At 41.5% G+C, this 25,190-nt stretch overlaps 1 protein-coding gene across 2 annotated transcripts in view; it reads right to left on the bottom strand.

The window, feature by feature from the left end:
• Nucleotides 1-25,190, bottom strand: part of LOC138297109 (protein Hook homolog 3) — an 803,252-nt gene that overhangs the window by 354,061 nt on the left and 424,001 nt on the right. For both annotated transcript variants that reach the window (XM_069236612.1, XM_069236608.1), the window contains exons 13-14: nucleotides 8,921-9,008; nucleotides 2,591-2,660 (exon numbers count right to left, since the gene is read on the bottom strand). In XM_069236612.1, the coding sequence (XP_069092713.1) occupies nucleotides 2,591-2,660; nucleotides 8,921-9,008 (158 nt within the window). The remainder of the gene's footprint in view (nucleotides 1-2,590; nucleotides 2,661-8,920; nucleotides 9,009-25,190) is intronic.

The raw sequence follows: 25,190 nt of genomic DNA, 5'->3' as shown, positions 1-25,190 counted from the left end.
AGACGGATTGGGGAACAGGTAAGGATTTGGGAACAGGTAAGGGTTGATGTGGGTCGAGGGTGTCTTTCTCAATGCATCTGCACTTTGAAGGAAATGTTGAGAAGATAGGCTAAAAAGGTTCCAGCTGTCTGGGTATTGACTGTTACCAAGACTATGTTTTAATGACAGGTATACGTTTTGACTTGGTTGTTACTTCCCATACTCACTTTTCTTTTTTTTCTTTTTTCCTTCAATTCCCTCAACAATTATACATTTTTTTTTATTTACATTTTTTCCTCTAAGGTGGCTTTGGGGGAAACGTTGCTAATCGGTATAGATTTTCATTTCACAATTTGTTAACACAGAACACAAGAGAGTCAGGGGAGATTTTATGACCTAGACACACATCAGCTCCCCAATATAACACACAAAGAGATGTAGTCAGTCATGTGATGCTTGGGGTCAAATTCTTATGACTCAAGCAAAATTCCTATAACTTGAGAAAATTACTACTTTTAGGACAAAAGCCCTGATCCACCCAAAGGAGGCATGCTTCTTTATCGGCCCCCTTCTCACACCAAGAATAAAAATTCCATGGTGTGGGTTATAACATTTGTCTCAAACCCAAAGGAGGTGAAGGAAGGAGCTCTTTGAGGTGTTTTATATGTAATCAAGTATTATCCTTTTGAGAGGTATGTGAGCAGAGTAAAATGTAGGTGCAAAGTGAATGTGAAACAAAAATGAACTTAACACTGCCTTATGGTGGACTAATAACTTTATTAGCAGTCCCCAAAACAGATTAAAACTCAGAGGGGAGTGGCACCTTCAGCCTAACACAAACCAGGTCGACATATTTCTGCCCTTCAATAATGCAAAGCATTTATTATTAGGGTTAGCACTCTAAGGAAATGTTGTAAGCTCGGACTGCACTACTGACTGTGGATCCAGTATAAAAATGTGTACACATGTTTGCAAAGAAACACTACATATAATGCTCCCAGAGTGCTCTCTGGTGTGATGCAATCTGCAGAAATCTGAAAGCAAGCTGGGTGATTCCTTACTCTCAAAATGAAATGTTCACAAAATAACATCAACTAGGAAAAAACATTTTGCTAAACTACTGTGACACTTTAGGTATCATTTTTTGAAGCATCATTTAGTAAAATATATTGTATTTCCAAAACACAAAAAGCAAGCTAATGGGAAACATGAAAATAAGCACTGGCAAAGCCAACAGGTCAGGCACTGGTGGTAAACTTTTTTGTTTTTTTCACTTTGTTTCTTGCTTTGACATGGTTTTTGTACAACTTCATTGTTGTGGAAACTGCCAGGCCCTCACAACTAAAACAAACACTGGCAAAAAGCAAACATATTTTTGGTCTCAAAAAGCACACATTGCCATTGTAGTCCCAAGCACTGAACAAAACTACTTTGTGTGCCGATATGCTTCTTGTGAAAGAGCAGAATGTTGTCCTCTCACAGTGAATCCAGCCAATAGAGACTTTTAGTTAAAAAAAAGGGCTTGGGAAACACCAGACATAATTTGAGGCCCAATTCCTTAAAAAAGTCTTAAAAGTGTGCCCGGGGTATATGTCCTTGTAAAAGTGCAGATTTACGGCTTTCATTAATTTGCTTACAGAAGTAGGCCAGGAAATGGTACTCGTAGAAAATATCTGTGAACTGCACTTTTGTACAATCAAATATGCATGGGTGCATTTGCTCATGTGAAAATCTGCTGAGCACTTACAAGTTCACTTTTCCACCAGCCTTTCATCCCATCCCTGGAAGAAGCTCTACCTCTGTACTTGTCTGGAGTAAATTTCCAATCTTTCTCAGTATGGGAAATATTGGAGAAGAGCTGTTGAAAACAGCTAAAACATGCAAGTGAGCAGGTTTGCCTAGACTCAAAAGGTCATTCCATCCCTGAAATTATTGCTCACCGCTGCCTGCAGCCCCAGTATGTAGACCCACTGAAGGTGGCAAAACAAGTAAATTGCTACTATTCAAACCCTATTATAGTATGAGCCTGACATAATCAAAGAAGCTATTATCAGAGCTCTTGTATACGGAGATTGCTGCCAACATTTTCAACCACACTACATGGCACCAAAGGAACAAGTGGATTTATTTACAGGACAAGCCGATTTATGAAGTAACCTGTTCCCTGGACCAGTAGATATTTTCTTAAGTTCCACACTCCTGGAATAATGAGTAATGCCCCTGTAATGTGGATTGCTCATATATTAATCACATTTACGTCAATTGGTGAGGCAATCCTAAACAACTGAATCTGATTATGTCTGGCTAAAGTAGGAGCTTTCTAATAGTTCATACATTTCTGAAGTCAGTTTGAGATTTGTGGATGACAACTGCAGTCTAGTGATATTTAAGAATAGATTAAAGGATTCATATCTCTGTCAGGTTACTGGGGATTTAAAATGGAGTGTATTTATTTGATTACCTGACTTGTGTTTTGAGAAAATCGTACTGTGGGGCCTCCTTTTTTCTAAATATAACAAAATGGACTTGCAAAAACAGTGCATTAAGCATACATTATTTCTACTGTGTTGAGGACACATTGAAAGAGAAATTAAAATTCATCTTAACTTACTTGATTTCAGGTGTAACTATCTCCGACGCCAGACTGTCAGAGGGCTCTTGATTACTTAGTTGCAGTAATCCTGTTTAGAAAAAACAAAAGTTTATGTATTTGACTGTGCATTCCCAGATAAAACGTAATCAATACACACACTTTGATTTAGACAATTTAGAGTACTAGTACTGTTTAAACTGAACTTATTTTTGATGATGTAAGCCAACAAATATACTAAAGTTACAAAACACACAAAACAGTTTTACAGTGCACAATTATGTGGCCACAATGTTTGAGGCATGTCAAGTCTGGTATGGGAGAGAACATACTAATCCTTACGCACACCTCAGTTAAGGCACGTCTATCTCAGTTAGCAAAATTCTGCTGGGACTTTTGAAGAGGTTTTATGTGGTGAAGAAGTATTCTCACTTTCTTGTGAAAAGATTCCCTAATATAGACTCTAGGAACCTTAAGAAGCTGAACACTAGTTTGGGTATTGAGAGCACTGGTTAATTGCTTTCATATTATCTGTGACCTGTAACATTCAGTAACTGCTGACTTCCCAGCATTTAAACAGATGGAAACACTTGGCCTGTGTGATTCACAGCCAAAGAAGCAGTCAGCAGAGGGAGAGCATAACACGGAGGGTAATGAGCTGCCACTAATAACATTAATTTGACTCTACCGCCATAGATGCCAATTCACTTTTATGCCTAGAGTAGTGGAGGTAACATCACACAACATTTGTTCTACTACCTGATGATGTCGCAACTTGATTACAGCACTGAAGCACATACTAGGGTTGACATTGTGGGAGTAGATACATACATATAGTGTAAACAAAAACTAACTTTTCTAGCTCTTAATGAAATGCCCCAACTGAACTCAATTTAACTTGGATTATTTTAGGTAGTGCCAAAACACAATTATCCAAAAATGTGCACCCAAAGATTAATGAGGTATAAAAAGCTGGTGTACACTGCTCTACGGTGATGTACATGTAATTACCAAGCCACCTGTGCTCTTTCGGGTCGCCTCAATAGCTAAATCAGAAATGCACTATCATTTGTGCCAATGATCAACAGAAGTGCAGAGACAATATATTCTCTAGTAAATAATACAATGTATGCATCTATAAAGTGCTCATTCATCCCAAAAGCCTTTCTGGTGTCATTCACCAATAACAGTTTTTTACTATTGCACAGATTAATTGTGTTCATTTTATCAACCTCAAGTGAATAAAAGGCTAACCTACCAGCATTTAAAACAGACTCTGGGGTCACAGGAGTTTTATGCATGGATAAATTACTGCACTGATCCAATAGACAGGTCTTCACACATGCAGGCGAGCTAGGCTTGCTTTAACTTATCAAACGCACAGCTTGCATGTCTAAAAGATGTCAGAACATTTTATATCATTAATTCATTTAGACCCTCACTCTGAGTGGCCTGACAAATCCAATGGGGCTGGTAACATGGCATACTAGCCTCATCCAGATTGCCATGTGGAGTGATTCACCAATTGACTTTGGCTAATTCAGCAGCTGAACTCTATGGGTGAATCCCTTGGGTAATATCTGAAAGAACAGTAATGGAACCACTGGTGTGAGCAAGCTATCCTCAACAAACTAGTAAAGGGGTTTATTAACCACCTCAGCCCAAAGTTAATAATTCTGAAGTTGATCAAATGTTGTGCAGAAATCCACCCAACCCAGAACCCCTTCTTAAGTGGTCTTTCCAGCATATATCTGAAGCAAACATGTAATTTAACCAAGTACATTACTCAGGTGCAAATATTAACATAATGCTACTTCTCGGACAACAGTAGAGGAATGTTAATCCTCATCCACAAATTCATCAAAAAGCCATCTACACTTATAATGCCAGGATCATATTAACAACAAATCTCTCCTCCACGACTGATGCTTCATGCAGTAGCACAGGCATCACTAACTTTGGCAATATAGCTGACACCCAGCTGAACACAGATTAAGATGAATTCTGCCCCCTGGATATGGCTGGACCAGTTCACCACCTTCACCACAGTCAACACTACCCCCCCCCACCACCAACACCCCACCACCCTAAAGTCTTCCTTGGGTGTCACTGGCAATGCCCTTCACTGGTTCTCCTATTATCTTTCCAACTGGCACCAGATCGTTCATATGGGTACCTCAAAATCCCAAAGGGTCCTTAACACCTGCATAGACTTCCAAGGTTCCATCATGTCCTCTGTCATCTTCGGTTTCTACACGGAACTACCTGGGGCCCTACTCACTGATAATAGCATCAAAATGTCTATGTGCCAACATGTTGATATTGTACACCTCAACTAGAACGTCTACACCACCCCAGACCTCCATGACCTCAAACACAGCCTGCATCTCCTTTGTCAAAAGGTGTTCTGGAGACTTAGTAACATGATTATTAACTTGGTGTCAGAGGCATTGCATTTATGGCTGCTAAGCAGAAATAATGTTGAGGTATTACAAATTGATAAAGCCTTTTTCACAATATGCAGGCAACCTTGCCTGGTGACTTGTGGTGGTCACTACTTTTAATCTTGCAGGGATGGCTCTCTTGTCAGCCATGGTCCCTATAATCACACTAATGTTATGAGTAGCGCAGTATGATTTTCATTGAAGATAAACATAAGGTGCTCTTATTACAGAAACGTTTGGAGCCCCCTGTTACAGGAGAACTCAGTAACCACCATAAAGGAAGACAAGTCACTTTAAAAAGAATGGAAAAAGCAACAAAGATATTGCTCAAGTCCTTGATTAAAGCATTCAGTTTGACTATTGGTTTGAAGATGGAAGCCAGAAAACAGGGCCACAACAACTTGGAGTGCGTTACAGAAGGATTTTCAAAAGCAAGAAATATACTGGAGACACTGATCCAAAATGATTGTGCGAGGCAGGCAATGTCATCAAAAAATGTCTCTCCAAAAATATGCCTTAGAGTCTTAGCAGAAGTTAGGCCTTTTTAAGGCAGTGAAATGAGCAACTTTTGAAAGAGTGTACAGTTACGTTGATGACCCCATTTCCCTCGGAAGGAGGTGATGCTATAATGAAATCAGTGGAAAGGGTGTTCCAGGGTTCAGGTGGCGTAGGCAATAGTAGAAGAAGGTCAGAAGGTTGGAAACGAGAAGTGTTACTTTGACCACAGACTGGACAAGCACTCACAAAGTTCAGTGTCCCTTCTGACAAACAGCCAACAGAAAGAATAAAGTATTAAATCCAAGGTTGATTAGACTCCTTTATGCCCGGCAATGGGAAAGTAATGACACATTTTGAACACCTCCTTTCTTAGTTGCTTAAAAAGAACGAACAAAGCCTGACCCTTAAAGAGTAACTTCCACGCTTAGGAACTCCTCCCTGCAATCTTCCTGAGATAGGGTACAGACTGCTTATTCTGAACTTTCTAAAACAAGATTGTACCAGGCCAATTATCTTCTAAAGGAGAACAATATTTTGGTAATAAGCTGGAGATGACTCTAGATACCTCAAAGAAAGACCATCTGAAAGAAAAAAAATTGTTCCAGGAATGCAAGATATCACAAATCAAACTGATTAAAGAAGTATGCCCATCATGCACAACGACTATTTTGACACGGTATACTTCTGAGACAAGTTCCTATGATTGGTCTGGATATCAAATGGTACTGAAGCCCACATCAGGAGATGTCGCCATTCAGAACATGCCAATTTCAATGCCAAAAGTTCTCTTTCAAGAACGGAGTAGTTTCTTTGCGAATCAGTCAAAATCTTATGAGTAAAAGATGGGGTGTTCTAACTTATCATCTTTTAAAGTTGGATAGCGCCGATGGTTCCGTCTCAGGAATCTGTTTCAATGACAAACTTACGAGATGGAGGCTTGAGTTAAAGATTGCTTTAGTTTATTGAGTTTCACTGACACAAAAGTCCCATTGAAAACCCATGTCCAGTATGCCCATCACCTACCAGAAGCTCATCCTGTCAAGACAAAATTCCATTTATTTAATTTATTTGCGAAAAATAACAAGCCAGCAATAGTGCCAACCTAGCTCAATGACAGGCTTCAAACCCCAAATTTTACCCCAAGACAAATCACTTGGATTCATCCGGGTCCCCGATCTCACCCTCAAGAAACACAATCAAGAAAACAAAGACAGCTTGGTATCAAGCCTGTTCTATTAAAGAAAGTGAAACTGTTTCTTCCAGAAAGCAACTTCGGAACTGCTGTTCAAGCCCTCCGACATCGCCATGGTGTAAAGATTTAGCTCTGTGCTGCCCCCCCCAAACTCTACACTACATGCCAAAACACATCTCATCTAAGGTTTGAAGACGTTTGATTAAATCACCCCCATCCTGATGAAACCCACTCGCTTTCCTTGCAGGCCCACACCATCTTCAAAGACAGCCTTATCACTTATTAAGGCATCATGACAAGCACCACTATCTGGCTGGTAAGCCTCACCATCTCTGGCATAACCCCAGCCAGGACACTGTCACAGTGGAGATAAATAAGTGTAGAATACACAGATTTAAAAAAAAAAAAAAAAAAAAAAGGTTTATGTCTAAGCACGAAGTACCTGGAATAACATCCCTGTGTCCATCAGGACTGAACCAGAAATGCTCCAATTTCTGAAAGAGCTGAAGAAGCAAGTCTTTAAAAGAACACTACATTATGATGCAATACCAGTAAATTTTTGCTCTGAGAAACAAGCAACCGATCCAATTACTCACAGAGTATCCTTGCCTTTGACCCAATATAGTGCTCTGCTACGTTACCTCTTGGCTAGGTTTGCACTGTAATACATACATACATACATAAACGCACACATACATAAATACATACAACAGGCAAATTGGAAAAGGCCTCGTCTCCCTGGTTAATGGTCATTAAATGTGATGTACATTTTAACTGACAATTTAAAAAAGTATTGATTGACATAGATCAAATACCACTTGTAAACCTTTCAGTGATTACCTACACTGTGACTCGTCTTACTTATGTCCTAGAACACTGTACACTTTGGCGATCTTTTGGGAACCCTAACAAGCAACATGGTATGGACGTTACATGATATGTATTTACTATGGAAAACGACCTGTCAGACACTGACATTGATTAGAATCAAGCAACTAAAGGGGCAGGATACTGATGTTTTTTCAGTCTCAGATGGTGCATGAAGAATGAATGTATGTGGGATCTTGAAACTAAACTTTGTGAATAGGTGTGGTTCAATGTATCTTCTTCATATGTTTCTGGTTACATTAAATTTCAAAACTAATAAAAATTGACTTGGGAAATAAGCTACTTTGCCTCTTTTATAAGCTACTCAAACTCCTGGAGTCAAATGTTGATCTAAGACAAAGTGTCTGTTTCTTTAACAATTGATTTTTGATCCATGGATTAACATTGAAGCTTTGCTTTTCTCACATTCTGTTTTTGTCAGGACCATTCCAAAGAAATGACATAAAAACCAAAACACTAACAGAAATACTTTGTTCAAAATGAAAACAGAAATCAAAAAGTAAATCCATGGGCCTTGGTGAAGACTCAACCTGTTCCAAACTCTGACTTCTGGCAGGATCTTCCTCGAGCTGGGTTCAGGATAGGGAAAGGAAGACGAGCAGTGCCACTTGGGGCTTCCAGTTCAACTAGGACTCGTAGTAAGTGGACAACCATCCTTTGCAAAATAATCACTTTTGCCATCATTGCTTGTATTTAGTGACTGTCTCGGGCAAATGAAAACCTACAAACATTCACGTTTTTGTAAACTTAGAATCATCACTTTTCAAAACAACAAGGCAATATGTTTTGGGATGGACTGAAAAATAAACCTTGTAACATGTATAGGAATAATGGATACTGCTTATACAATATTGTCTTTTAGAAAACGTACATTATTTCAGGATGAAGGTGAGCTAAAACGTTTACAACTATTCCAAGATTTCACATTTCTAGTATTTAATGTACTAGACAATATGCATTTCAACTATCTTTCCCCTTCCCTTAACAGGAAAACTGCAAAGATATATCACTCTACACTCCATGATCATTAATGAACTGTGGAAGCCTTTTGGCTTCCTAAAGCTATTTCTAAAAGATTATGATAACAAATCTTTGCAAAAGGATCCTCTTCTTGTTTCACACTGTACACTGGTTTTCAGGAAGAAAATGTGTTGCTAATTAAAGGGGGCAGGGGGTACTCAAATTATTTCTGTTATGAAAATTAGAAAGCATGTTGAATAAAATGATGTGATGTTAATACAACACAAGCCCAAAAGGATTAACACAATTATCGGTCAAGATAGTAAAGTGGTGAGTAATAAATGTTCAGTGTCAATATTTAGTAATTACCTGCATTTGTGAGTTGTCCTTCTTGTGCTTGAACACATCGTAGTTCTTCAATAGTTTCTTTTAAAGAATCCCTTTCGGATCTTAATCTCTGGGAAGACAATGGGAAGTACACAGAATATGTTAAAATGATTAAAACTAACACACATGCAGCTGGATGTAATATCAACTTTTGTTCCATGGAGGATTTATCCTAAAAATATTCTATTTAGAATGTATGGGCTCCCAACAAACATGCACTGCCATTCACTACTTAAATGGGGCTTTTTTACAGTCATGAAAATAAAAAGCATCTGTTAGCATTACATTTCCTAGTGGGCTGAATGGGAGATGGCTTACTTTATAGCAGTACCCACATACAACAAGTTCTTCAAATATCAGACATATGTCCATTCAAAGAAACTGTTTACTACATGACTATAGTTTTGTAACATGGAATTCTTCTACATTCACATGGTTTGCACTATTCTGCCATTCAGCGATTGGGCCATGAAGTCCAGACTTAGAAAAGTTTTATTTTTTTATTTTTTTAAGCATCAACTATACACAAGGTCAATGACTTTGGTCAGAAGTCCACGATAGCATGGTAAATCGCCTATTTTCAGATTATTTTGGCCTGTACTCTAGCACATGTTCATTTCACAAGTTTTCCTGCCCCTTTCACCAGGGAGGCGGGGGTGAAGGCAGGATGTGAATCTAGAAGAGTTCCAAGCTGCAACTATTCTTACAGGCATGTAATCGACAGCAAGCAGGTAGTGGGGAGTTTAATACAAAAACTGGATGTGATTGAGTATGAACTTTGGGATAGTTATAATCATATTCATTAATTAAGTACATTTCCTACATGTATAGTATCGCACTCTTCTAAGTGATTTGACAGTCATAAAATGGAGCTTTTAGTATCATCTTTGCAATCTGCTTTAAGTAAAAGTTCAAAGGATGGTTTTCAGAGTTGTGTCAGGGCAGTATTTGATCTTGGGGGGTATATTCTCTTAGCTTCTAAAAATCTTTTAAGAGCTTGGATTTTGAAAAGTTATTTATTATTCTGCCCTTTTGTGGATGCTTGTTGCAAGTGTAAATTGCCTCTAATTTAAAAGTTATTGCTCGCAGAATTCTCCAAGAAATATGGAGCCCGCAACCGTCATAATATGGGCATCGGAGAGACAGAGAGAACTGTCATAACTGAGGCAACCGTCACATGTATACCAGTGTTACATATTCGAAATACAACATATTTATGTGCACGTGAGCTTATTTAGAAAGCCATAAATTCGAAAACATACAGCATATGCCACCGCAGGGATTACAGGCATATGAACAGACAGCACGCACCACAGCAGGAGCTCACGCCAGGCAGCATGCACTGCAGCAGGAGCTCACGCCAAGTGGTACACACAGCAGCGGGAACTTACGCTGAGACAGCAGAATAACACCTATACAACAACACTAGTATCAACGATAAGTGATCCTTTAGTAATGCATAAACTAGCTTGTAATCTACCAAATGTATTAGAGTATAATGTTAGTCTCACTAGTTAGATCATCTATGGATCCTTACTGTAGTAGTAGTAGTAGTACAAAGACTTTATTCGACTTTCAACAAGTCATAAAAGTAACAATATTTTACATTTTAATATACAATATACAATAAATAAATACAATAAATAGGCTAAAATCTTAATGGTTTACAATAATAAAAGGTCTAAAATAGTTCAGGTTATATTGCTACCCCCATGCGCTTTCTTGTGCTTAGTACGGAGCATAAAAAATTGGCCAAGGTTCCACACATCTCTATGGATGATAGAACCTGGAGGCTAGCGTACGCAGTACGACACTGAGGGAGGTTGATTAGCCTTAAGAGAGGGGCTACTAGGCGCTTTCTTTGCTTGGCGTACAGTTTGCAAAATAAAACCACATGGATTGTGGTTTGTAGTGACTTTGCGTCACGGGGGCAGGCCTTCAAGGTGGTGCTCCAATCATTCATGGTTGGGAAGGTTACTAGTCGATGGAATGTATCCAGCCTCAGTCTGGTGAGCACAAAACGATGGCGGGGGTTTATCACGTTCATCAGGTAAGGCTGGATAGCCTCCGTTGACAGGATTATTTGATTATGAATGACAGTGGGCTTTTTTGATTCAGCCTCCCATCGTAAGTCTTCTAAATATTTTAATGCCAAAGCGCTCAGGTCCTTCCTAGAGATTGTTTCCAGAAGAGCTGGATTTGTGTAAAAAGCTTTATTGCCCATGTTTAAAAAAAAAGTCATAACGTATTTTAGCCAAGGCACCCTTGTTGCGTATATAGATTCCATACAGTCGGTCAAAATGGCCTTATTTAGTTCAGTATGTTCCGAGGTCCAGATTTTGTGCCATAACAGTAAGGGTTGAATCTTTATCAGATCGGTAATAAAAGGGGATCCCAGTTCTGAATGAATTATGTAAGATGATGTACCTTTTGGAACCATCAGTAGATATCTTAAAAAGTCGTTTTCAACCGTCTGTACTAGGTTACAATCAGTATGTCCCCAGATGCCGGACCCGTACGTGATTGCTGGGATGCACTTTGCTTTGTAAATTTTTATCATGTTTGGCGGAGTAATACCCCCTATTCTTTTAGAAAAAAGCCTTATGGCCATCGTTGTTTTTATAAGCTGGGCTTTTTTTGACTTCCTACAATTGGCCCAAGAGCCCTGATTGTCAAACATTAGGCCCAGATAGGAAAAGGAACGCGCAGTTTCTACTCTCCCCTCCGCAGTTGTAATGTTGTAGGATTTTCCGCGTTTCCCACCACAATTCATAATGAATGTTTTTGAGTGATTGACAGTGAGACCCAGTTGTGACATGAATGTGATACAAGTAGTTAATAATTTTTGTAAGGCTAGCGGGGTCCTGGCCATTAGAACTGCATCATCTGCATAAAGTAGGACCGGGACAGCGCGATTGCCTATTTGGGGTAAATCGTTGAAGTTAGTAGCCAACACATTTTCTAGGTTGTTTATATACATCGAGAATAGGAATGGGGCGAGAACACAGCCCTGGCGCACACCTCTAAATATGCCAAAAGGGCGAGTACTCTCCCCCTTTAGGCCATACCTCACTCTTGCTCTGCACCCTGAATACATGTCTCGTATAAACTGGATTATAGCTGGTTCTACCCCCAAGCTGGTTAAAATGTCCCATAACTTGTCGTGTAGTACACAGTCAAATGCTGATGATAGGTCAATAAAAGCCAGGTACAGATTACCTTCTTTGATCCTTGTATATTTTCCTATAATAATACTTAGATTCAGGCTTTGTTCCACTGTCCCAATGCCTTTCCGAAATCCATATTGGACAGGGGATAAGACTCTTTTTTCTTCTGCCCATGTTTGCAATCTATTCAAGATAATTCTCCCTGCTAGTTTAGCTGTTGAATCCAGCAGAGAGATGGGTCTATAACAGGCTGGGTTGAGACGGTCACCTTTTTTATATATAGGAATTATATTAGAATCTCGCCAAGATGGTAGGGGACCTTGGGTGCAAATGTCCCTTAGTGACTGCGTTAGTACAGGGCCCCACAGGTGGATGTTGGCCTTGTATATATCTATCGGGACGCCATCGGGGCCCGGAGCTTTTCCTGATTTGCCTAGAGATATGGCTTCCTCTACCTCCTCAAGGCTAAATTGTGGGGTTATTAACGGGCGTGTGCCTTCCTGTAGGGCTTGATCATATACGGACAGTGTAGGGTTCTCTACGCTGACTCGCGCATATATTTTGGAAAAGTGTGCTATCCAGTCTTCTTCGGATATCGCTATTTCCATTCTGGGGGGGGGTCTCTATCCCCAAGCATAGGTGCGTTAATGGTTTTCCAAAAAAGAATATTATCTTTTGAGCGGCTAGCTGTATGAAGAGTTTCCCACAAGGTTCTTTTTAGGGACATTTTCCTTCCCTTCATTGCTGCTTTATATTCTTGTCTACACTTACGTATCTCGGATGAAGATCTTTTTGGGGCTTTTAAAGCTTTTTTCAGTTTCTTATGTGCTTGTGAGCAATTATAATCAAACCAACCGGTGGCCCTTTTTTTCCCCTGGTTACCCCTTCTGGTGGTTAGGGCTTTCTTTATAGATTGCATGATCAATATAAAGGCGTTCAAACGTCGCCCTGGGTCTATGTTCTCACTTAAACAGTCTGCGAAAGCGTACTTGCAGTTAATTAGTAGCTGTTTGAGGAGGAAGTCGGGGTCGATCTGTGACCATTTCAGGATGTATTCGTTATGTGGCGTTGACTCAGTATCATCTAATGGGGTGGGCCTGTCATCTCTATCAGGTGTTATGGGGATTACTAGGAGGTTGAGGCTCTGGGGGTAGTGATCGCTAATTGCGATGTCATGCAGGGTATATTTCTTGAGGTAATGTGAGAAATGGGTTGACATTAAGACATAATCAATCACAGTATTTGCACCCCTTCCATTGTATGTTGGATTAAACTTTGATTCAGCAGTGTGTAATTCATTTGCAAAGGATAAGTTATGGGTTTGTGCGAGTAAGTTTAATGCGTCTCCTTGGGTGTTATGTGCAAAGTGGAGACTTAAGCCAACGCCCTCAGAATCCCAGCCACAAACCTTGTCTGAAGTTTCTTTACAGGGGTGGACGTTGAAGTCACCTCCCCAGATCATGAAGATCTCCCGGCTGTTATTGGTGCTTGTTATTTTTTTAAGGTCATTACCCATCTCCGTTAGAATGTTGACAAACTCTCCTGGGATTGCATTATTATAAAAGTTAATGAGGACTAGGTGAGTCTTATGATCCAAGTTGCCCTCTATCATTTGATAGTATAGACTCGTGAATTTCATCTCTAAGTTTTGTAGTCGTAGGTTGTTAGAGATGTATGTGCATAGACCCCCTTTTGATCTGCCGTGACTAGACGGGGCAGCTGGTGAGTGAAATGTTTTATAACCATTAATGTGAAGGGGGCTCGTCGTCCACGTCTCTTGGAGACATATGCATGAATATTTTTCTATAAAGTTCACCCAAGCCTAATTGCCTAATTTATTATTTAGACCTGCAATGTTCCAGAATAGTATAGCAATCTCTGCTTTCTGTTTAGAGATACCTTGCTGGTCCGCTGGTGTACCGACAGATGTGATGTCATCTGATGACTGGGGTGAAATTCTGTGGGCACTGTTTTGGGTTGGGTAAATATGAGGGCTGTTTACTATGGAATCTGTTATATGTGATGTTTGTCCTTCGTTTGAGGCCCGCCCTGATTTGTGTTCTATCTGGGATTGTTCTTCTGGAGCTGTCTGATTCTTATTAAGTCAATCAATATCTTCTAGGGCCGTGAGGGTATGAAATCTGTTGCGCCCTGTTGGAAAATCTGGTGTGTTAGAGAGTACCCTTGCTGGTTGTGGGCCTATGGGGTTACGTCCCTCTGGGCTTTGGTAAAAGAAACCTAAGGGTAGTAGTGAGATACCTTGTGAAGTAATCGGTTTGGCTCCTAGATTGTGGATGATTTCGTCCACTAAATTTGGTGACCTAAATGAAAGTACCACACAATCGCCTTCCAGCACTTTCCTGCTGCTACCTATCCACTTGATTCTCCTGACCATTTTTATGTTTTCAAAGAGGGCCCCCTCCATTCCTAAGCCCAAACGGACACCTATCCAATTGAGGGCCTTATTTCTCAGAGCTATCCATGATTCTGTCTGTTGGTCATTTAGAGATGGAACGTTGGCCAGAATTACTACGTATGGAGTAGCCTCTGGAGGGAGGTGTAATAGATCACTTGGGCGATAACGTGTATTTGGGGATTCAAATCTACTTTGTATATTCCTCCCTGGGTTTACATGAGGGTAGGAGTTCATTGTCCTCAATGTGCTATTGTCTGTTCTCTTAGTTGGTCTTGGTCTTGAAACTACTTGATCAAGCAAGGGAAGTTGAGCTGTGGCAGTAGGGAATACAGGCCTGAGAGTTGGGTGCGAATTGGATACTTGTGCCTGCGTTGATGTCTTTCTCAGGGGGTCTGCGTTCGGGTGTGTATCTTTTGCCCTGTTTTGCGGGAGAGATTGGGTATTGTTTCCCTGAGCTGGGATCGGAGATGGAGTATTAGGATCCTTTAGTACGTAATGTGTATCTGTTTGTTGTATGGCCTCTATTAGTCCTAGTCCTGCCTCGAGTTTATTCTCCATTCCCTTTAATCGCTCCAGCATGGAGTCAAGGGTGAGTTCTATGGATGATTTCAAAGTGTTTACTAGCTCGTTAAGGTTTATAAGAAGTGATCTAGTCGTATCTCCTACATTGTTTATAGGTTTCTTCCTGACTGAATTCTTAGGTAGTTTTGTGGCTGGGGTGATTATTGTACCTGTCGCTGGGGGTTTCATCGGGTTCTTATCCTCCAAGCCCACCTCTGGTTTCCTTGGTCGTTTGGCCACGGGAGAAGTATCATCCAAGGAGGAGATTAAATTAGAGGTGTCTTTAATACATCCGTTAATATATCTTGGTTCTATATGCTCGTCGCCTTGTTTACTCTGCGGGGGGTTGTTAGTTAGTTCAACGGAAACTAATGATTCAAGGGAGTGATCTTTAGACCCCATCATTTTCTCTTCCACAGTGGCGATTTGCTTGTCTATCATGCCCATCGCCCCTGAGATATATTTTAATATAGATGTGCTGTCTTTTAAATTTGTTGTGTTATGTGTTTTGGAATGCTTCCTTTTGCCCATGTTTTATGGTTACAGGAGACCCTTCCTAATAAAATAAGAGGGGGGAGAATAGGGGTGGCTTAACCCTCCTTCGGTAGGTCCACTTGTAGGGCGGGAACGTATCTGATCTGCTCGATCAGACTAGACTTCTTTCTGGGTCTTTCCCTATCGGCTTGGCTTGCTAGATAAGGAGGCAGTGGGCGCTGGGGGGGACAAAGAAACAAATATTTGAAGAGGGGGGGGCCCAGCCCAGCCTCTTCCTGTCGATGACGGGCGAAGGACGGGCCCGCCCTTGGCCCGGGCTTGGCCCGGGCTTTGCCCGGGCGCGTCCCGCGCTGCGGGTGCGCTGTGAAGTAGATAAGGGCCTCTCGCCCAATCAGAAGCTGAGGCTGCGGTCCCGGGAAAAGTTTAAAGGGCTCCTGCCCCTTCGTGAAATGTATGCGCGTCCCGCGGGCGCGCTGTGAAGTAGATAAGGGCGTCTCGCCCAATCAGAAGCTGAGGCTGCGGTCCCGGGAAAAGTTTAAAGGGCTCCTGCCCCTTCGTGAAATTTATGCGCGTCCCGCGGCTGCGGGCGCGCTGTGAAGTAGATAAGGGCCTCTCGCCCAATCAGAAGCTGAGGCTGCGGTCCCGGGAAAAGTTTAAAGGGCTCCTGCCCCTTCGTGAAATGTATGCGCGTCCCGGATCCTTACTGTAGGTTACAGCTGAGAAATCTCAGCCATTTTGCAGCATTGTATTGTGTGTTGCTGGTCTTTTCCCTCCTTAATAATTTCTATACATCTTTTAAAGAGATGAGGGTGTGTAAACTGACTTCAGGAGCTGTGCCACTAGTGCAGATTTGGCTCTGTAATGGGATGTCTCCCTCATGCGCCTCGTATTGTTAGGTTAGTGAGTTTTGGCAACCTTTTTATAAGTCCCGTCTACATGTTTGTCTTGTCCACATAGGGGATATGAGAACTGGTGTTATCTCATGTACTCATCTGTTGATCACTTTTGGCATCAAGAGAGAAAGCAGACAAATATCCCTAACCAGTTCAGATAGTGTGTGTTTCTCGGGTAGAGTTGTTAACACCAGAATGGGAAACTTTGCATTGAGGTTTTTCTGCAGCTTCTTGGCTCAGTTCCCCATCCTGAGATATGCCTAGTTCGCTACTTAGCCTGTCTGCTTCTACTTTTAGCAGCCTTGCTAGGTGGACCACTGTCATGTGACATGGTCCTTTATTGACCGTTTACGTATATCCTGAGCCAACTTTCGCAAGGTGCATGATTTTGCTCCTCAGCATTTTTTCAAATAAAACATCACTGTTGAACTGCCCGTCTGTAACAATACGCATCAGTCTTATACTTGTGTTAGGTAAGCTTTTAAAAACCGACATTAGCACTAACACATTTATGTATTGTAGGACTTTGTCTGTGTTCAACAGAACCATTTATTTGGAGCCCTCTCCATGTGAGCACCTCAATCAGTGTGTGAAGTTTTCTCCATTGTTATGATAAGGGAATTGGTGTCCTGAAAGATCTGCCCCTTAACTGACTCTCTTAATCCATAATTTTAGATGTTTTGAACCGGGTTCGTACCACTCACTAGATCATCCCACTTCCCTTCATCTCATGACCATTGTGGCATTAACCACTCCTGCAATGGTCGCATATGTTGTCTGGTATGTAGTAATAATGAGACACATGACATCATGATGCCCAATAGTCTCATTGTTATATATTTTGCCTTATGTATTGCTTAGGAGGCCCCCTATATTGTGTTTCAGATTAATTGCTCACTAAGGCCCTTGGCCACATAACACATTTGCAATCGTCAACGCTTTTATGTTCACATACTTATTACATTTTTTTTTACATTATGTTCATATATTCATGTGTATAGCTGGTGCTTAGGAAAACACACAATAAATTTGGACTTTGACTCAAGTGTGCAAGAGAATATTTACATTGTTTCGCCTACAGGACATCATGATCACAAGGTTTACTTTAAAAAAAAAAAAAAAAAATATATGACTAAATAAATGACCTATTCACAGCTCTCTCCGAGAGAGTTTGGGACTTCAATAAATTTCCAAATAGCAGAGTAATGGGGCTACAAGCACAGCCACACAATGGTCATTAAATCCTAGCAGTCCTTCTGCAGAAATATAATTTAACCTTGCTTTGAAAATAAGTCTCAGAGTAGCAAAATTAGATGAAGTTCCGGTATGCATGTGTTGAGAATTACATATTGAACCTTCATGTCTGCAATCTTTTGATGTTAAAGATTAGGCAGGCAGGGATCCTCAAAATGCACCATGCAGATTGTCTGCCTTCATAACATTTACAGTCTTTATTTTTGAATTAATACTCTTGCTATATTACTCATGCATTTATATTGCAGTAGAATTGATCTGAAATAAAGCCTTTAAAAATAACAGTGTGCATTCTTGTGTGTGTGTATTTGTGGAGAAAAGTTGCCAGAACTCAAAAAAATAAATCAAAATGCCTCAGACGTTCTCATGCAGGTTGGTTAAATACCAGAAACACATTATCTCAAGTTAAATTGAGGGAGATATGTAGGTTATAACCTGCACATTTATTCAACTCAACCTAGTATGTTGGCCAACACCGGTGCTTGCCTGAGGGTTAGGGACAATGATCTGGGTTGAGTTAAATACTATTGTGAAAATATAACATCTTCAGTGTTCTCACTATCAGAAACTGAGATCTGGTAAGGATAAATCTGTTCCTGCAATGTCAGCATTCTTGTTTCTGCAAGGATTGCAGTTCAGTCCGAGAATTGAGGTGGGTCCAAAGAAGAGTTTCTCCCGTGATGGGAAAGACCAGCATTTCTTGATATTTACTGAAACATTCAATTTATGCAACAGCTCACTTCTAGCACTGTAGGAAAGGATTCCCTTTCACTAGCCAGTCCACAGAGATTGATATATTTGTATTGCATGCCTTCTTCTGTGCTAACCAACTACTGCAAGACATTTTGTAAAGATCCTTGTAGAAGGATGAATCCCGATGGGTAGCACTAACAATTGGTAAAGGGTTTCACTCAACATAAACCTGCAATACTTGCAACGCTGTTGATTCAATGGGAAGGTAAAGGAGGCATCTTTCAAGTCTAATGTTGCAAATTAGTCTGCCTTCTTCAGCATGGCAATGACCTTCTGGAGTGCTTTTTTAAAACCATTTTTTTTAAAAAAGTTTTCATCACATAAGCAATGAGGGATACAGGCCACATATAGTACACAAATGTTGCTGTTAATTACAAGAATATAAAAAACACATTTATCAGGGAGCACATATCACATTTCTAGATAGTTCACCCCACCATCAACAAATACAATGTTATGGAATTTGCCCCAGCCATTTCCCCGATACATGACTGTGTTTATTGGAGCAACCCCTGGCCTCGTAAACCGACTTCTCCTCTTGGGCACACCAATCGACTACGTGGTGCTACTGTGTGAGAGTGGCATGGGTCTTCCAATGTCTTGCTTAGCCACCAGTAGGTACATTCCCAGAAATGTTTTGTTGGCTCTTGTGCCACTCACACCCTTTTGAACCCCCAGCAGAATCATCAGGGGAATAGGGAGACCTCCCACCCCAGTGTCTAGGTGAGTTCTGCTGTTATAGCAGACCAGTAGCTTTGTATTTGGGGGCATACCCAAACCAGGTGATAAAAACAAAAATCAGCTGGGGTGGCGTCACTCTGGAGGCAAAAGGGTTCAGAGAGGAGACCCATCTGATGTAGTCTCAATGGTGAGAGGCAGGCACCATGTAGGTAGTAAGATTGAATCAGTCGCAAACAGGAGGAGACAGTGAAGGGTCTTGGTGCCATCATGGCATCTCTCCAGTCATCCTCTTCAAAAAGGCCTAACCAGTCTTCCTAGCTGGCTCTAAGGTGGTCTAGAGCACCCTGGTACTTATGACAATATACAATAGATTTGAGATATCTTTCCCTTGCCTAATGCCCCCATAAAGAGTTTGGCTTCCAGGGGATTGAATTTCGGGAGGGGGTTGGTGTGTGGGACTTGAGCGTGGGGGCATGACGCGATTGCAAATATTTATAAAATTGTGTGGTTGCGGAGTGCATAGTCATGCTGAATGTATTTTAACAACCCCATGTGTGTTCCTGATCAAACGTTTCCCAGTTGTGACAGTCTGATGAAGTCCCATTATTCAAAGCCCGGTTACTTTGCGGATTCGCTGAACCTAGTGCCATAACGGAGAAGGGTTTGTTGCGTGAGTTTATTCACCCATTGAATGTGTCGTAACGCAGTTCTCCAGGCAGACAGGACTATTTTGGTGATGGGGTGGTGTCTTGAGGGATCCATATTGCATGGATAGGATTTGGGAGATGCCCCTGAGGAACAGTTATAGGCAGTAAGCAGGGTCTGTCCAACTACCATCAAACCAGCCGTGTACCCGAGAAGATGGGAGGTCAATTAATATAGGTACAAGTTAGTCGCCCCTAGGCCTTTCTTGAATGCAGTATGCTGGCAGGTTTTAAGGGCAAGTCAGGATCAGGTACCTCACCGCAAGAATGAGGTTGCCATTCTATCTTGGAGCCGGAGCAGCAGCTGGGGTATGGTGAGTGGAGCATTTAACGCACAGAGAAATTGTGGCAAGATCATCGTTTTGTAGAGAGCTATGCAGACCATGATATTTAGTGGGAGGGACTGCCATTTGGTGAGATCTTGCTTGGTCTTCTTCACCAGCGGTTCCAGGTTTAGATTCCAGGTGAGATCTGGGTGTAAAGTCACCCAGATATTTGATGCTAAGTCTACGGAGGGGAATATTAGTTTGCCAATCGAAACAATCCCTAGTATGGGCCAAGGGCATCAATGCTGATATAGAGGGGTTCATTTGGAGGCCTGATGCCTCTTCAAAGCATCGAAGGATGTGAAGACACAGGGGACCGATGATGGCCAGATTAGCCAGACAGAGGACTGCGTACAATGGAATAAGATCTTCTCTTTACTCTCCCCTGTTCCGGCCCTGGATCTGGGCGTCGTTACAGATCAGATTTGCTAGTGGCTCACTTGCGAGCTTAAAGAGGAGACAGGGGGCACCCCTGCCTAGTTCCTCTTCTGATACTAAAGTCACATGGTAGGATCTCATTTATTTGCACTTGTGCCGTAAAATTAAACTAGAGGGCCTGGACAAGCCTACAAAAGCGGGGTCCCAACCCGGCGTGGTTCAGAACTGCCCCCAGATAGCCCCAGTCCACCGTATTAAAAACCTTCTAAAAATCAAGAAAAAGTAGTGCCAGATCGGCAATGAGGTGATGTAAGTGGGCCAGGGCCATGTGAAGGCTCCGGATGCAGTGTCTTGTACTCTGTGTCGGCATGTACATTGATCTGGGTGTATCAGGGTTGAAGGACACTTTAAAGGTGAGTGGCAAATATTTTAAACTCACAATTAATAAGGGAGATAGAACGATAAGCTGAGCAAGAGAGGGGTGCAGGTTGCCATTTTGGTATCACTACAATTGTTACTGTATCTAGTTCGGGGGGGGGGGGGGGAAAATTGCCTTTTTGTTCCACTTCCCTGTAAAAGTTCAACAGCATAGGGACTAAAAGCTCTCTGAAGGTAGGGTAATATTCATTGGGGAAACCATCGGTATCTCCATATATATTTGGCTGCTTTGAGGGATTGGCTGCTTAGCTCGCTTCTTACGAGATCAAGTTTATGGGTTGTGTCTTCCTTTGGATTCTCAATGTTATCGGCCTCCAGCTGCAGGGCGCAAGCCTCCAACTGGGTAACTTGAAGCAAGCAGGTGCATTCACGTGCACGAAGACAACGTTTGACAAAACCTCGCAAGGTCACCTTACCAGCAGCCCATAGGGTGCTTGAGGAGGAGGCTGAGCCATCATTGTTGCTGAAATTGTTCTGAAGTTCCACATCCAGGGTGTGGGTATATGTTTTGTCTTGTAGGTACTAGGCATTGAGACGCCATAGTGGGTGCAAGTCATCCCTTGGGGGGCCCAGACAAAGAAGGATCTGCGTGAAAGTTGCCCACTCTCAAAGTCAAGCCCTGTGGAAGATCTAGCAAGCGTGTAGAAAGGTCTTGGAGGAAGGCATGAAGGGCCACCGGAGGGGCATTTGTACTCACAAGGTTAACAGTGTCGCCCTGAAGTTTTACAGTGAGGATTAGGAAGCAACCTTAAGTCTCTCATTTTGTGGGAGACCACCATAGGAAAGGACTTGCTTAGTAATATGGCCACCCCTCTGGAGCCACTAGTATATCTCATGTGATAGACCCTGTCATAACACTGACGTGCTAAAAATCGGCAACAACTGCCCAAGAGGTGAGTCTCTTGTAGCAGTACGATATCCAATGAATGCAGGTGTGCAAAGGAGAGAACCGCTGTCCATTTCACACGATCCAGCAGACCATTAACATTCCAAGAAAGGGCTCGGAAGGTTGCCCTATTGGGACTGTAGTTGATCTCAGTAATGTGGGTGGGAGAGGTTCAAGGTACCACGTCCAGCAATGAATGAAGAAGGTAGTAGTGAGTGTCATTTAGTGCTATCTAGAACGCATGTTGTAAAGCAGGGTGATGGAATAGTGTGCTTGTATGTAAATAAGCCCTAAAGGAACATTTGAGATATAACTTAGAACTAATAACACATAGAACCATCTCCGCCAACGCCCACCCTACCCCTTACTTCCTTCCCAGAAGCATCTGTTGAGTTATTCAGAATTTTTGTGTTTTCACATATCTGTTTAAGAACATGATGTGCAGAATCAGTCATAATTTCAGAGCCTGCGCTGGTATAAGGAGGTATACAGAATACACTCCCTTGTTTCTATTTTGGGACAGTGGCACTGTATCCATGGACATTTTTTCTTGAAAATTCTTGCACATCCTTTAATGGTGTTTTTGCCTTTCTTGCTTGCCATAGTTTTGCCTCCTTGGCATACATGGTATTAGCTTGTCTTCATGTTCTGTGCAATATTCATGCTTGATAAACATGTAACCACCATTGATGTGGCTTCTCTTCATATGTGAAGAAAGTCTTGTATTCTGCCCACTACTGGTACTCTATGTTCTGGAGGCCATATGATGCAGTCACCTGTGCATTTCTTTTGGTGAACTGCTTTCTTTCATGCACTCTACCTCAAAAGGTATGTCATGTAGGATAGTTTTGCAGCCCTTGTGAAGACTCTTTGTCTCTAAGCTGATTGTGTTTGTGTCTGTATCTGTGTGAAGCGACTACTGGTCCTATTTCTCCTTCAGGAAGCGCGAGTTCCTCTTCACAAACCTCCCATTCTTTTGACATTTTAATGGTTTGAGAAGTGTCTGTTTTCTTCTTTTGTAATGCCAAAAGAGTTTCCAAACAATTCCTGGTGGTTAAAGGCCGTGTTAATTGGGAGTGTTAAATCGTAACTGCGGAACTATGCTTGTACACAGCCATCTATTGACAGTATCTGAAGATCTCAAAGACTAGAGGCATGTATCAGAAATGGTGGTACTATCTTGTTTGGGAACTGCCAAGATGTTGCATGATCTACTATTTCATTCAATTGTTGTTCATGCCCTAATCTTGAAAGGAATGCACTGTTTGCTACCCTCCACTGTTTTGCTGCCACTCTCAATCTTTTCAACCAATGTGTTTAGTCTCTTATTGTACCTTACCTGGATGTATTCCAATAGTGGCCCTATTGCTAGTTCTTTTATCGGCTGCAGTGACAATGAGGAAAACAGGCTCTGAGTGTACTTTAATATATGTGGATCTTGTGTGGCTCTTTCAATACATCTTTGTCCTGTTGCAGGACATTGGGTACAATCAAGAGCTAGAAGAGTGTAGAATCTCCAATAAGTAGTAGTATTCTCTTCTCCCTCTAGTTGCACCCCTTATATATTTGACATTCTTCTCATTACCATATGATGGATGGATGAATCACCTGGCTGAGATGGTCTACTTAGATATGCTTTTCACCTCTTCTTGTGGTAACTATGCATCTACCTGATAACACACGTCACTGCCTGATTCCTCTGTGTCTTCTTGGCCTAGGACTTGGTTCTCCATTAAATGTAGTTGTGAATCTTACTCTTAGGGCAGTGGATATGGTGTGGGCAAAGTCTCCATTGTTTCCACCTCTAGGTCTCATTCTCTAGGTCCTCCCCGCCTCCCCCACTTTAGTTAGGATTTTGTGTGAGGTTAAGATGTTGAATTCCTTCTTCTCCCATTTCAGCTTAAAATCTTTATTTTATGTCTCAACATCGACCACTACCCATTCAACTATTTTATGTATGCTTTGCTATAGTGTTTGACTGTTTTTCTTTAGATTTTGCCTAGTTAAGGTCATCTGTCAATGTCAAACGAGACAGTTGTTTTCACCACACTGATACCTTTGACTTTTGATTATCTTTGTGTTGAATCCTTGGTCCACACTGAAACTGAATTGCCAAAAGGTATATTCTATGTCCCTCCAACATTCAAAGTTTTTCCAGAAAAACCTTTTTTTCTTCAAGTTGCCTTCATCATCTCCTCAACAGGTTTCTCAATCTGCGTCTCATTCCCAATTCACTTCTACATCATATCTGGACCTGAATCCAGCTGCAGCTTTGTTCTATTCTGAATCCAACAGTGGCAAATAAAGGCGATACCCACGGGTAGCTGTGGGCTTATGCTTGACATTATATATCCTGCTGCTTCAGTTAACAGGCAAAAGGAAAACCTTTAGTACGTCAGGATTTCCAGACTCACCCACTGGATGGCAGAACGCAAAGTATTTGAATCAAATGATTCATGCTGCACAAAAAAGTTTTCATTTGTTTAATTATTAGAAATTGTGAGGATTTGGGTGTATTATATTGCATAGTTTATGGCCTTGCTGTGGAATACACTCACAAAAACTGCCTTGGGTCCAGTCAGGCTCATTTTAACAACCTTAAGCTTAGCCTTTGGTAGCTCTGGGTTCAAGCAGCAAGGCTTGCACAAAGGAGCTTAGTGTAAAGCAATAACAGTACTAAACAACAACAAAAAAGCCTCAAACAAGAAAGAACCACCACCAATTTATAAAAATAGATTATATTGTTATTCATTTTTTCATTTTTAGAGTTCAACATGAGCATATCCACCAGAGGGTTCAGGAGATGCAGATTTTTAAAGATTTATCACTTTTTAATTCAAACGGAAAACAATCACTGGTCAATTTAAAGCTTGCAAACTATTGAAAAGTTTGCCGAAAAGTTAACTTGGCTACTCAGTCTGGCCTATGCGACCAGATTGGACAGGGAGAATGTATAACAGGCCAATGGGGTAGATTTGGACAGTTACAAGGCCACCAAAACGTCTTCCAGTCCAGTTCCAAACTTTACAGAATGACTGCCATAGCCTTAAATGGAGTGGTCCTGATGATGAGGATACAGGAGTTGAAGATGCTCAAGGGTGCTCCAGGCACTCAGTGGTCAACCGAGGTTCCTTTGCAATTATTTTTCAGCCCATGGGTCAGTTGAGGTGAATCTGGCCACACAGGGTGGAGTCCTTTGAAGTCCTCTTTGAGCCAGTAATAGGCCAGCTGCAGCTGGGCTACCAGTCTCCATACACAACGGTCCCATTGGAATCCTTTGGTGGAGGCTGGTTTCCCTCT

Source organism: Pleurodeles waltl, chromosome 1_2, assembly GCF_031143425.1.
Source record: "Pleurodeles waltl isolate 20211129_DDA chromosome 1_2, aPleWal1.hap1.20221129, whole genome shotgun sequence".
Taxonomy (NCBI): domain Eukaryota; kingdom Metazoa; phylum Chordata; class Amphibia; order Caudata; family Salamandridae; genus Pleurodeles; species Pleurodeles waltl.
The sequence above is the reverse complement of the archived record's forward strand: the minus strand, read 5'-3'. Positions and strand labels throughout refer to the sequence as shown.